The 12,907-nt window shown below is 42.4% G+C and overlaps 1 protein-coding gene across 1 annotated transcript in view; it reads left to right on the forward strand.

Moving 5' to 3' along the window:
* THBS4 (thrombospondin 4) overlaps positions 1 to 12,907 on the forward strand; it is a 43,427-nt gene that overhangs the window by 17,154 nt on the left and 13,366 nt on the right. Inside the window, exons 3-10 of the mRNA XM_045496829.1 lie at positions 574 to 821; positions 4,298 to 4,406; positions 4,788 to 4,870; positions 5,197 to 5,248; positions 5,463 to 5,674; positions 7,171 to 7,308; positions 9,495 to 9,563; positions 11,732 to 11,884. Of these exons, the coding sequence (XP_045352785.1) occupies positions 574 to 821; positions 4,298 to 4,406; positions 4,788 to 4,870; positions 5,197 to 5,248; positions 5,463 to 5,674; positions 7,171 to 7,308; positions 9,495 to 9,563; positions 11,732 to 11,884 (1,064 nt within the window). The remainder of the gene's footprint in view (positions 1 to 573; positions 822 to 4,297; positions 4,407 to 4,787; positions 4,871 to 5,196; positions 5,249 to 5,462; positions 5,675 to 7,170; positions 7,309 to 9,494; positions 9,564 to 11,731; positions 11,885 to 12,907) is intronic.

Here is a 12,907-nt window from a genome sequence, read left to right on the forward strand (position 1 = left end):
TGTCAAATTGGTTTCCATACAACACCCAGTGCTCATCCCAAAAGGTGCCCTCCTCTCAGTTTCAAATTCTAGTCTTGCCACTTAGGTGTCCTTGTGTAAGTTCCTTCACTTACCTGACGTTCACTTTTGTCATCTGGAGTTATTCCACTTTGATAGGGTTGCAGTGAATAGAAATTAAGTGTTGAAAGCAACTAAGGGCGGCACCCAGCTCCATTGTAGTGCTTAATAAATGAATTGGTGAATTAATGGATTTATGCGTTCAGGAGCTTATTTGGATTTCAATTGACTTTTGGTGGATTCTGCTTGCTTATTGTACTTATCACTGTCTGAAATTGTTTGTTTTCAGATATGCTACTTAGTGTCTGTCTTTCCATGAGCACAAAGCATCCTCAACAACAGAGTGGGTTACAGGTGTCTAGAATAATGCCTGGCACACAATGTGTTGAATATTTATGGTTCCAACTTGCTTGCATTCTTTCTAGTAACCCAGCCTTGTGACCTACAGGCTGTTTAGCAGAGACTTGCCCTTCCTCATCCTCTTCTCATCCTTGGTTGATATGTGCTTGGTTCCAGCTGTACTCCGTTACCTGAAGAACGATGGGAGGATTCATTTGGTGGTTTTCAACAACCTGCATCTGGCTGATGGCAGGCGGCACAGGGTCCTCCTGAGACTCACCAACTTGCGGCGAGGGACTGGCTCTGTAGAGCTCTACATGGATTGCACCCAAGTGGATTCTGTTCACAATCTCCCCAGAGCCTTTTCCGGCTCTTCCCAGAGTCCTGAGTCCATTGAATTAAGGACCTTCCAGAGGAAGGCACAGGTAGAAACCCATAAGCCATTCTCCAAAGTGGAAAGAGCCCAGGCTCAGGGAACGCAGAGGAGTATGCTGAGGTCATGTGTGGGTCTCATTCTGGATGCATAATTAGCATTACCTGTAGAACTTAAAAACCTATTGAAAGAGGGCCTAGGCTCAAGGCAAATTGAATTAAATTCTGTAGAGGTGGTGCCTAGGCCTAAGTATTTTTAATACTGATTCTAGGGGCGCCTGGGTGGCTTGGTCGGTTAAGCATCCAAATCCGGCTCAGGTCGTGATCTCACGGTCCGTGAGTTAGAGCCCTGCATCGGGCTCTGTGCTGACAGCTCAGAGCCTGGAGCCTGTTTCAGATTCTGTGTCTCCCTCTCTCTCTGCTCCTCCCCTGTTCATGCTCTGTCTCTCTCTGTCTCAAAAATAAATAAACGTTAAAAAAATTTTTTTTAAATAATAATAATACTGATTCTAATCAGAAGCTAAAATTGAGAGCCTCTGAAGTTGGAAAGGAAAAGCAAAAATTTAAAGAACAATTTTAGAGGGGCCCCTGACTGGCTCGTTTGGTAGAACATGCGGCTCTTGATTGTGGGTTCTTGAGTTTGAGCTCCACATTGGGCCTAGAGATTACGTAAAACAAAAACAAAATCTTAGAGCAATAGGATGATCTATTTTAAATCTTTCTATAATTTTACTGTTTTTAATGAAAGTGAAAAAGAATGATTGGAAACTCCAAGCACTAGGAACATTTTTCATGTGTCTTATTAGAGCAATCCTAGCAAAAAAGACCTTACTGCCAACTTAGTTCCATGAGGCCTTAAAAGTCTCATCACCCCTTTTCTGTTTTATGATATGTTGATGGTATTTTTTATTATATCATGGCACCTCCCCTAGAAATTGCCACATGTATTGCTTTTAAATTTTTGTGCCAGGAAATAATGTGTTTCCTATAAAGAACTAGCATTCTTTGTCCTTCCCATTTATTATAACTGGTCATAGTTCTTGAATTTTACCTTCCATTGATGTAGAAGTCAATGCCAAAATCAGTAACTGTGTTCATCTGTTACGGCCTATAATGTTATCTTCTGTGTCTCAATCTTCATTTCCATTTCTACTTTATTTTATTGTATGTGCTTTAGTTACAAGCTGCTCTGATCCCTTTGTACAAAGAGACTGGGTATAAGCAATAATTTCCGTTACAACTAGGAATGCTGAGAAGTTTTACATAATAATATAAAAACAATGAATCTGATACTGGAATTTTGTGTTTGGAGAATAGGAAGCATTTTCAAGCAGAAACTGCAAGAAAGCTAAAATGCAAGGGTTCTTTTGTTTTTGCAGAAAAAGAGAACACATATAGACTTAGTATAGATTTTTATATAGAGAAAAAAATAGTGAATAGAGAGATATGCAAAACTTTATTTCTGAATCCCCAAAGTAGCCCAAATAATCAGAATGACAGTCACAAATTGTGTCACTGACCATTTCAGAATTTAGTGTGTACCACTAAATAAGTCAATTTCTAAAAGCCAGGAGTCAGCCATGTCAAGGTCATGAGAAACTAAACTCATTGGAATTTTTCCAAAAGTTCTAAATCCTTAGACTATCAAAGACTACAGTATTCTATCTTCATAGTCACCTTCTTATTTATTCAGTCAGCTAACAAATAGGCATATTCTAGGCGTTAAGGAAAGCATAGTGGGCAAAACAGTCATGGCCCTGCCTCCATAGAGCTTATAGCCTGATGTCCAAAACACTATCTGTTACATAGCATGTGTTGTGTATTAACTTAGCAAAATTAGAAAACAGAATTACTCTGAAAATACTTAGTGTCCTTGTTTTATTTCTTTATTACTTATATATTTTTTAATTTAAATTTTAATCAACATACAGTGCAGTATTGGTTTCAGGAGTAGAATTCAGTGATTCATCCCTTACATACATCACCCAGTGCTCATTATCACAAGTGCCCTCCTCAATACCCATCGTCCATCTAGCCCATCCCCCACCCACCTCCCTCCATCAACCCTCAGTTCTCTGTTGTTAAGAGTCTCTTGTGATTTGCTTTCCTCTCTGCTCTCCCCCACCTTCCTATATGTTCATCTGTTTTGTGTCTTAAACTTCACATATGAACATCCTCATTTTTAAAATAAGGATGATATGGGAATGCAAGCTTGTACAGCCACTCTGGAAAACAGTATGGAGGTTCCTCAAAAGACTAAAAATAGAACTACCCTCCGACCCAGCAATTGCACTACTAGGCATTTATCCACGGGATACAGGTGTGCTGTTTCAAAGGGACACACACACCCCCATGTTTATAGCAGCACTATCAACAATAGCCAAAGTATGGAAAGAGCCCAAATGTCCATCGATGGATGAATGGATAAAGAAGATGTGATATATATACACACACACACACACACACACACACACACACACACACACACAATAGAGTATTACTCAGCAATCAAAAAGAATGAAATCTTGCCATTTGCAACTACGTGGATGGAACTGGAGGGTATTAAGCTAAGTGAAATTAGAGAAAGACAAATATCATATGACTTCACTCATATGAGGACTTGAAGAGACAAAACAGATGAACATAAGGGAAGGGAAACAAAAATAATATAAAAACAGGGGGACAGAACAGAAGAGACTCATAAATATGGAGAACAAACTGAGGGTTACTGGAGGGTTGTGGGAGGGGGGTGGGCTAAATGGCCAAGGGGCATTAAGGAATCTACTCCTGAAATCATTGTTGCACTATATGCTAACTAATTTGGATGTAAATTTAAAAAATAATAATAAAATAAGGATGATAACTTTACACTGGCAGTTAACATAAACTTCTTCTGTCACGAGTATACAATAATGAGTAGATTAAAATTATAAAATAAAGAGGTGAGGAAATTGACTTTGTGACTAGAATGATTGAAATCAACCAATAATATGAAAGTATGATTCCAACTACCTGATAATCAGAGAGTATACTGTTTATTCATTCTCCTAGCCCAAGGAAATCAGGGTTTATTCATTCTCCTAGCCCAAGGAAATCAGGGTCTTTGCTAAAACCTGGAGCCGAGACATCCTAAAAACAATAGCGTTTAAAATTGAGATCAGTGTCTTATTTATTACAGTCTAAACTCCATAACTAAATTCCAGACAATTCTTAAGAGGTGTCTGCCACAAAATAACTTGTTTACCATGAAAGCAAAAGCCTTTCCTCTTCTCGGAGACACCTTGATGAACCCTCAGGCCAAGTTGGATGCCAGCATTTTCCTAGGTTATTGGCTACTTCCATATTTGCTTCAGTCAGAAGGATAGGGCTGGCAGGTTTTAGGAAAAATCAAACCCACAAAATTATGCAAGCTGTCAGAGTCTAAGTATACAGGGCTACTTACTCTGTTATGAAAATTATGTGAGTACGCAAGCACATTGGTTTTTTTAACAGTGTCAGCAATGTGTGGTATGAATGTGATTTCTTCCAGGATTCCTTGGAAGAGCTGAAGCTGGTGGTGAGGGGCTCACTGTTCCAGGTGGCCAGCCTGCAAGACTGCTTCCTACAGCAGAGTGAGCCACTGGCCACCACAAGCACAGGTATGGGCTCTTGGGCAATTTGCACACCTTCATCAGTACAGATAAACCCTGAGCCCCCAAGTGGGCTGGCTCCCATCACTGAAAGGTGAACTTCAGTAGAGCATAGGTACAGGATGTGTCTACAGAAATCAGGCTCTTGTGCCAAAGAGCGGGACAAGAAATATTTCCATTGTACTTTTATTTTTACAACTCATGAATTTGGGCTAACAGCCAATGGCATCATTATCAATTTTTTTAGGTGAATTAGATGAATTACCCCAAGTTAAATTCCTCTCCTCAGGTTTTTGTCATGATGATTCTCTGGGAAACCATTTGCTTTTGAGCCATGGTAGAAATGTCTGTTAGTGGCTGAATACTCCTTGCCTTTTGCTATTGCTACAGGAGACTTTAATCGGCAGTTCTTGGGGCAAATGACCCAACTCAACCAGCTCCTGGGAGAGGTGAAGGATCTTCTGAGACAGCAGGTAACAAGGCCACAGCATCAAAAATCCCTAGTCCTGTCAAAGAAGCTCATCATACGAGCTAGTGGAGCTGCTAAGGCAGCAGGGGCAGGGAGATGGACCTGGAGGCAGACCTCAGGTGGCCCCATGCGGCCCACTACCCCGGAGGTCTGTTCGAAGGGCTCTGGAAGTGGGGGACAGGTATGTGATGGCTCCTTAGAGCCATCAAAGGCTACATTAGCACTACCTTAAGAAGTGTTTACTAGATTGCTACACATGGATTCTTTCATTCCTGGATTCTATATCAGATACTCCTTTTCCATCCTGTTTTTCTCTTCCCATTTCTAAAGGTCAAGGAAACATCATTTTTGCGAAATACCATAGCTGAGTGCCAGGCTTGTGGTAAGTGCTGTTCTAGTAACTGCTTCATCCTGAGTTGGACGAGCAGGTGAGGACTGACGAAGGGCCATGGAGTGAGGCTACACTGACTATGGTTTCTGGAGGTTTGGCACAGAGTTGGAGGGAAGGGAAGTTCATTGGAAAATCAAATAGCATTTTGAATCAGCTACGTTTTTCTGGTGGTCAAAAAGTCTGCGGATTATTGGTTTTCCTCTAGGTCCACTGAGCTTTCAGTCTCCAACCCCAAACACGCTGGTGCCCCCTGCATCCCCAGCGCCCACGACATCCTCGACACCCCCAGTGCGCCGCTGTGATTCTAACTCCTGTTTCCGCGGCGTCCGATGTACTGACACCAGAGATGGCTTTCAGTGTGGGCCCTGCCCCGAGGGCTACACAGGAAATGGGATCACCTGTTCTGATATTGATGAGGTAAAAGTTCAGCTTCCCCGGGACAGGGGCTCCCTAAGTATCTTGTACACCCTACAGCTTATGGAAAAGGAAGCCAGGTTGATGATGCTGGGATGACATGGGCTGTTCTCCAGGTGACATAAATACTCTCCCTCGTGAATCCTTAGCGACCACAAGACCATGAGCAGCAGGATGAAGGAGGCATGACACCTGATTGTGGCTCTGTTTGTAATATCTCCTCTCTGTGTTCCCGGCTGTTCTGCTGGGCCATGTCACTATAATGCTGAGATTTGTACCCCAGCATCGATTATTCCTCTCATGTAGTCAGTGTTACAGTTTGGATTTTTCTACACTTCTGCAAACACAGGAGGGGGAATATCTGTGTGAGGGTATATTTCAGGGGTTGCAACTAACTTCTTCAGGTTAGATGTGCAGAGGGGAATCTCAGACCAGCAAAGCCTGTTGAGGAGATCCTATAACCTGTGAGTAACCAAAAGTGCTGAGGGATGGAGCCAGAAGGACATACAGCAAACACTGGCTGTTTGGCCGGCTTGCAAAAGCCTCTAAAGGAGATTGTTTCAAGACTGTGGTTAGCCAGTCTTTAGTCCCAAAGCAGTGTTCACAGTAGGTAGCAAGGCCGCCACCAGAATATGCCTTTCCCCTCCCACCAAGCCAGAGGAGGACTAGAAGGAGAAAGAACGGTGCCTGCAAAGAGGTTAGGTGTGTGTGCATACACACACACACACACACACACACACACACACACACACACACAGCTCCTTCAGGCTCATGGTAGCACTCAGCTGATTACTTTCCCAGGTAATAAGCAATTAAGATGGTCTGTAGTAATCCCTCACTTGGAGAGACGTCTGTACATGTTTCACAGAACTGCATCTGGTTTTTATCTGTGAGCTGGAATTTTCCTCCTTTTGAAAGGGCAGGAAGTGGTCATGTTTTTTACATTAGTTGAAGCGGTTAAAAAAAAAATCAGAACCAATCTCCTAGACGACCAAGAGCCTTGGAACATCCGTGGACTCTATAGGGCATGAAGACAGGCACAGACCCTAATAGATCACATCTTGTTGAAAAAAGCAACAGCTACCCTGGCCTTGTCTTCTTGAGATTTTTTCATTTGAGAATTTGGTTTAGTAATGCATTTGGATTCATCTAACAGCCACCTGACAGGCAGTCCAGGAACACTGTCCTTCCGTGGTGGTTTTAAATTACAAGGCATAATATCAGAGAATTTACACTGGGAGGCAGACTGATTATCGTTAAGGACCTTTTCCACTTGGCCATGCCGTTATTTGTAATATAGCAAAGCCCACTAGAAGTCAGCCTTATACTGTGTGTGTCTGAGATTCCATCTATAACTATGAAATTAGAAGCCTTTATATCCTTTTACCATCTTGGTCACCAAGAAGTGGACAGTTAAGTAAATAAGCATGTACAAATAGATGAATGAGAGTTTGTGTTTTCTCCATGTGGCTAAAGACTTTGGTTTTTTTTGTTCCCAGTGCAAATACCATCCCTGTTACCCAGGTGTGCGCTGTGTGAACTTGGCTCCCGGCTTCAGATGTGATGCGTGCCCCATGGGCTTCACAGGGCCCATGGTGCAGGGTGTTGGGATCAGTTTTGCCAAGTCAAACAAGCAGGTGGGCTGAAGTTATGGTCTTTCTACTCATTTTTTGTCTTAATTACCAACAGAAAACCTTGGGTTTGTTCCCACCTCTTTCATTATAACCCTTTACCTCCTTGAACAGCCAATGCCATGTGGAATGTCATGGTGCACAAAGGACAAATAGGGAAGTTTTCCAACTCATTTCTGAGTATAGATGTTCATATCTAGTAGGGAGGAAGCTATTAAATCAGGATAATAGAGTATCACTAGGAAAACAATGAGTGGGGTAATACTAAATATGTGGTATGATTTCATACTTATTCTGTTAGCCATTGAACGTTTTGTCCTGCAGAATAACTTGAGAATCAAGGAAACAAATAAAAGCTTTGAAAAATTAGGTCACTTTTATAGAGTCATTGTTGCTGATAAGAAGCTGTTTTAGAGATGAGAGGATTTCAAGAGTAGAAATAATCCCCTGAGGAAACCCCCCTTCTTCTTATATAAGCTATAAACTGCCATAAAGCACTTGAGCACTTTGTGACAGTCTCCATTTATTTCCAAATGTTCTACTATATGCTGGCCATTATTTAACTGACTGACTGTGAAATTCTTTTTGATGTCTTCAGCCCTTAAAAGTGGTTGGTCTATAAATATATTTTACTACCTTAGGGAAATTATTAGGTTTGAAGAAGGGCAAGGGTTCATTATTTCCTAGCTGCCTATCAAAGGATTCTAGAGGGCATCATTTTTTAAGACTAGAAAAAGGAGGCAAGCTGGACATAGATGAGTAACAAGAAACCATTAGAGTAGTGACCCCAAGTTTTTCATCCTCTCCTCTAAAGACAAAAGTCTCCAAGACGAAACCAAGGAAAATAGACGAAATGAAATAGACAGAGCTTTGAGTAAGAGAGTGAGAAGCAGTGCCCAGTGGATTTCCAGTAATATGGTAGACTCGACTGAAGTAGAAGGAGCCACCTTGCTAAAACTTAACAAGTTAATGCGTATGGGAGGTAGGAGCTGGGCATCAGTCCTAGGAGTGGGAGTCAGGGGTTTTAGCACCTGTGTAGGTATAGCAGATGTAGTCCTGGACCTTTAGAAAGACCTACCACGCCTTCATAAAGCCATGAACCCTACCCATGCATTACAAGGAGATGAGAAAACTACTAGCCCCCAAAATCAACAAGGAAACATCATGTCATCTTTGGGACATGGTTGACAAAAAGGAATATTTCCCACAACAAATCAGAGCTCCAGGTTTGTGCCGTATACCGTTATGAGCTTCAAATCTATGTTACTAATACCACATGGAAATACAAGCCAGAAAATTAACATAAAAATTAGCCCTGGTGCAATAAAATCCCTGGGGCCCTCGCTAATGTCAAAGCCATACCAGAGACTCTGAAACCCAGTGCCAGTAGAACATGCAAAAACAGGGCACTAAAGGTATGTTGTTCATAAACATTTTGTTCATAAACAAAAATGGTGATTTATGTGAATGGTGATTTAAACTACCCTGAGGATACATGATAAATATAAAACAGTTCAAAAGGATAAAGAGGCCAAGGAAGAGATAGATATCATAATTTAAAAATAGGGCAGTGTGAAAAATAAAAGGCAACCTTGAAAAACAGGTTAAACTTACTCAGTGAAAAATGTAATCATTGACATTAAAAACTCAATAGATGGGCAAGACAGCTATCGGAGAATATATAGAATGGAAGGTGCATCTAAGGAAATCATCCAGAATGCAACACAGAAAAATAAAGGTAAGTGAAAATATGAACAAGAGGTTAAGAGTCAAAAGGAGAAATTAATGAGAAAGTCCAATATTGACTTATATTGGTAGTTCCAAAGAAAGAATTGAAAGAGTAGGAGCAGAGGGAAGCTGAGAATTTTCCAGAATTGAAGAAAGCTAGGAATCCTCATACAGAAGTACATCTAGTACCAAACAGGATATAGAAGTACTTTCCTGAGTAAAAAGGTTGCAGGAACAGATGAATCATACCAGTTCTGTTTTCTGAACAACCTTAAATCCCAAGGCGGCAACTATCACTTGAAATTAGGTCAAGTACAGATTGGTACAAACACAGGGAGGTGGCTAAAGCGACGCTCCTGTTATCATTTTACCTGAAATCCCATGTCTTCACCCAAAGATATCAAAGCAAAATTTATTTGCATTTCTGCTTAAATGGAGTATGTCTTTAAACTTCCCTGTACTAGGTCTGCACTGACATTGATGAGTGTCAAAACGGAGCGTGTGTTCTCAACTCTATCTGTATTAACACTCTGGTAAGTATTTTTCATGGATGATGTTATCAAAGCAGACCAGTTATTGAGACAATCATATGTTTATAAATCATAACCCCAAACACACATAGAACAGGTGGGTACAACATATTTGGTTGGCAAATGAAGATAAAAGTTTATGTTGAAAAATAATTTTTCATGTGAGAGTAATTTTTTAAGTAATTTTTATATAAGAATAATTTTCTAACTGCTATATATTTTTTTTTCGACGTTTATTTATTTATTTATTTATTTTTTTGGGGACAGAGAGAGACAGAGCATGAACGGGGGAGGGGCAGAGAGAGAGGGAGACACAGAATCAGAAACAGGCTCCAGGCTCTGAGCCATCAGCCCAGAGCCTGACGCGGGGCTCGAACTCACGGACCGTGAGATCGTGACCTGGCTGAAGTCAGACGCTTAACCAACTGCGCCACCCAGGCGCCCCATCTAACTGCTATATTTTAATCATAGTTGCAATGTTGGGCTTTTAGAATATATTTTTAAAATATTCTTTTATTTTAAAAATATGAAGAGCTTCTTAGTTTATACAGTTCAGAATATACATTTTATTGGTGATGACACAATCCCCAAATAGTATTCATTATTTTTATAAATCTCTCCAAAAGTCATTCATATTAAAATGCTTAGCTCTTAAGAGGTCTAAAGTGTATATATTTAGATATGGTTTTATTTCTGAAAGTTCTTGTCAACTGATTCCGAGATAGAGGTGTGGCCCAGTAACCATCAAGAGACCTGCTGATTCCATTTGTGACTGCTTCTTTGTCCCTAGGAAAATTACTCTAGTTTGCTTGTATGTAAAAACATTGTATAGGGGTGCCTGGGTGGCTCAGTTGGTTAAGGGTCCGACTTCGGCTCAGGTCATGACCTCACAGCTTGTGAGTTCGAGCCCTGCCATCAGGCTCTGTGCTGACAGCTCAGAGCCTGGAGCCTGTATCGGATTTCTGTGGGTCTCTCTCTCTCTCCCTCCTCCACTTGTGCTCTGTTGCTCTCTCTCTCTCAAAAATAAACATTTTTTTAAATTTAGAAACATCTTATAAATATCAAGCCCCTTATTTTAGTCCTCACAACAACCATGTCACTAGGCACTATTATTCCCGTTTGACAGTTGAAGAAACAACTCCAGAAAAGTAACTGGGCCAAGCCCACACCTCTCCTAAGACTTCCAGCTGCAGAGCCTGTGTTCCTATCCACATACTCGGCTACCTAGGAATATATAGGGATTGTTGCTTCTTAGCTTTTCACCGGGCCCTTATCAGTGAGTCTGCAGATAGAGATTTGGGAGACACTGACATAAAGGTAATAACTAAAGTCACCCTGGGGGAAGAAAACTAGTTGGTGGAACCATCTAGAAAGTAGAACTCCGGAGAACCTCAAAAATGGGCCGAGGAAAAAGAGCAAGAGCCAAGAAAAGGAGAGAACCGACCAAATGGAGCAATCCGGTAAGGCCAGTAGATCAAGGAAGACCACTGAAGAGCGTCCTTTGGAGTTGGCAGTAAGAGGTTGTTAATGACCGAAATCATTGAACCCTACAGGTGACATGGGTGTCTTTCACGAAATGTAATTTCATCTCAGTAAAGCTGTTAAAAAAAAGTCACGGCCGGTAGAAGGGCTGCTGTAGCAGGGCTGACAGCTCATTTGCCAGGCTTCTCCACGGAGCCTACCTCATCAAGAATTCTCAGTGCAAGGCCATTGACATTTCTCTGTACAACTGTTCTTTGTCATTCCATTTTTAAAAAGCCAAAGGAACAGTTAAAAAAAAAACCTTGTTTTTTCCTAACATGCTTTTCAATCAAACCATCTCCCTTGTCCTGAGAATAAATGCTCTCTGCCTCCCAGGGCCTCACTGGCGCCATCAGCCCCTTCCTCTTTTGTCTTCCACGGCAGAGCTGGCAAGTCCTGGTGATGGTAGTTCACTCTAGCCTTCTTCTGCCCTCCCCGCTCTTCCCTCATGTCCGTGTGGCTCGCTGCAGCTTCCAGGCTGGCGGTGTCTTCCTCCACATTCGCACAGTCTTCCAAGATGTACACATGGGCGGAGAGGCAGGCATGGGTGTCCCTAAATCTTGGCATCACTGAGTACCTACAAAAATAAACACAACTGCAGTCGCCTCGCTCACAGTTCTGAGCCCCAGCTCATCATCTGATCTTTGCAGGGATCTTACCGCTGCGGGCCTTGCAAACCGGGGTACACTGGTGATCAGACAAGGGGATGCAAAACCGAAAGGAGCTGCAGAAATCCTGAGCTGAATCCTTGCAGTGTGAATGCACAGTGCATTGAAGAGAGGCAAGGGGATGTGACATGTGTGGTAAGTTGTCTGTCACCTGCTCAATGATTTTTTTCCTCTTCCATTTCAAACACCAACCCCTCCCCTGTTTCTCCTTGCTTCCAGGTAAAAAGTACTCAGAAGTGAAAACATTTCAATTGAGATAAACACAGAATTTAATAGTAACAGGGTCAGCTGAGTTCGCGGAGAGCAATGTGAAGTCCATCGAACATCAGCTGCCTTTTCTCTCCCTGTCAGTCATGGGTCAACACCATTCCCTCGGGCACATCAGTGGTAGAGCCCTCACTCCTAGATACCCTCTGTGGAGGGCCAAGAAGTGGGCGGCAAGAAGCGAAGGGCCCGCCTTCCCTCCCTCCCATCCACCGCCCTATTTACTCAGGGAATGTATTAGCATACTGCCATCCTTTCTAGCTGTCCTTAGAATCTGGCCTGATGCTCCAGGAAGCAGGTTGGAGGGAAGCGGTAGGCTGTTTCAACTCTCAGAGAACCCTCCTGTCTCCTGCCAGTGAGCGCGAGGGGACAGAGGGCACTTTTCTGTCTCCACCTACACCCAGATTCAGGAATAGGTCAGCGGATGGTCACTCTTCTCCCTATGCATTACCCAACCCTGGAGCCCATCTGGGGAGGAGCTGGCTGGCAAGAGAGCTCACGTGGGTCTCGGGCCAGGTGGGTGCATGCTGGGCCCTTGGTGAAGAAGAAGGCCCTTTCTGACACCCACTCCTAAATCCCAGGCTCCAGAGTCCTCAGAGCTTCTAGACACTGAGAAATCAGCCACTTCAGCTGCTTCCCAGTAAGTCAGGCCCATGGCAGGTGGCCCTTCAGACTGTGGGACTCCCAGGTTCACGACGGTCACTCCTGAGCAGCAGGATGGATTCTGGGAGATGCTTTCTCTCTTCTCTATACCTTGAACTTAGGCTTCTTTATCATTATGCTCACAAAATTTTCTACTGGGAGCATATTGCTTTTAAAATATTGGAAAGGAGAAGAATCAGAATGAAGTTGAAGAAATGTAATAACACGCATTCTCTCTGGCAGCACAGATAG

The sequence above is a fragment of the Leopardus geoffroyi genome, chromosome A1 (assembly GCF_018350155.1).
Source record: "Leopardus geoffroyi isolate Oge1 chromosome A1, O.geoffroyi_Oge1_pat1.0, whole genome shotgun sequence".
In the NCBI taxonomy this organism is placed as follows: domain Eukaryota; kingdom Metazoa; phylum Chordata; class Mammalia; order Carnivora; family Felidae; genus Leopardus; species Leopardus geoffroyi.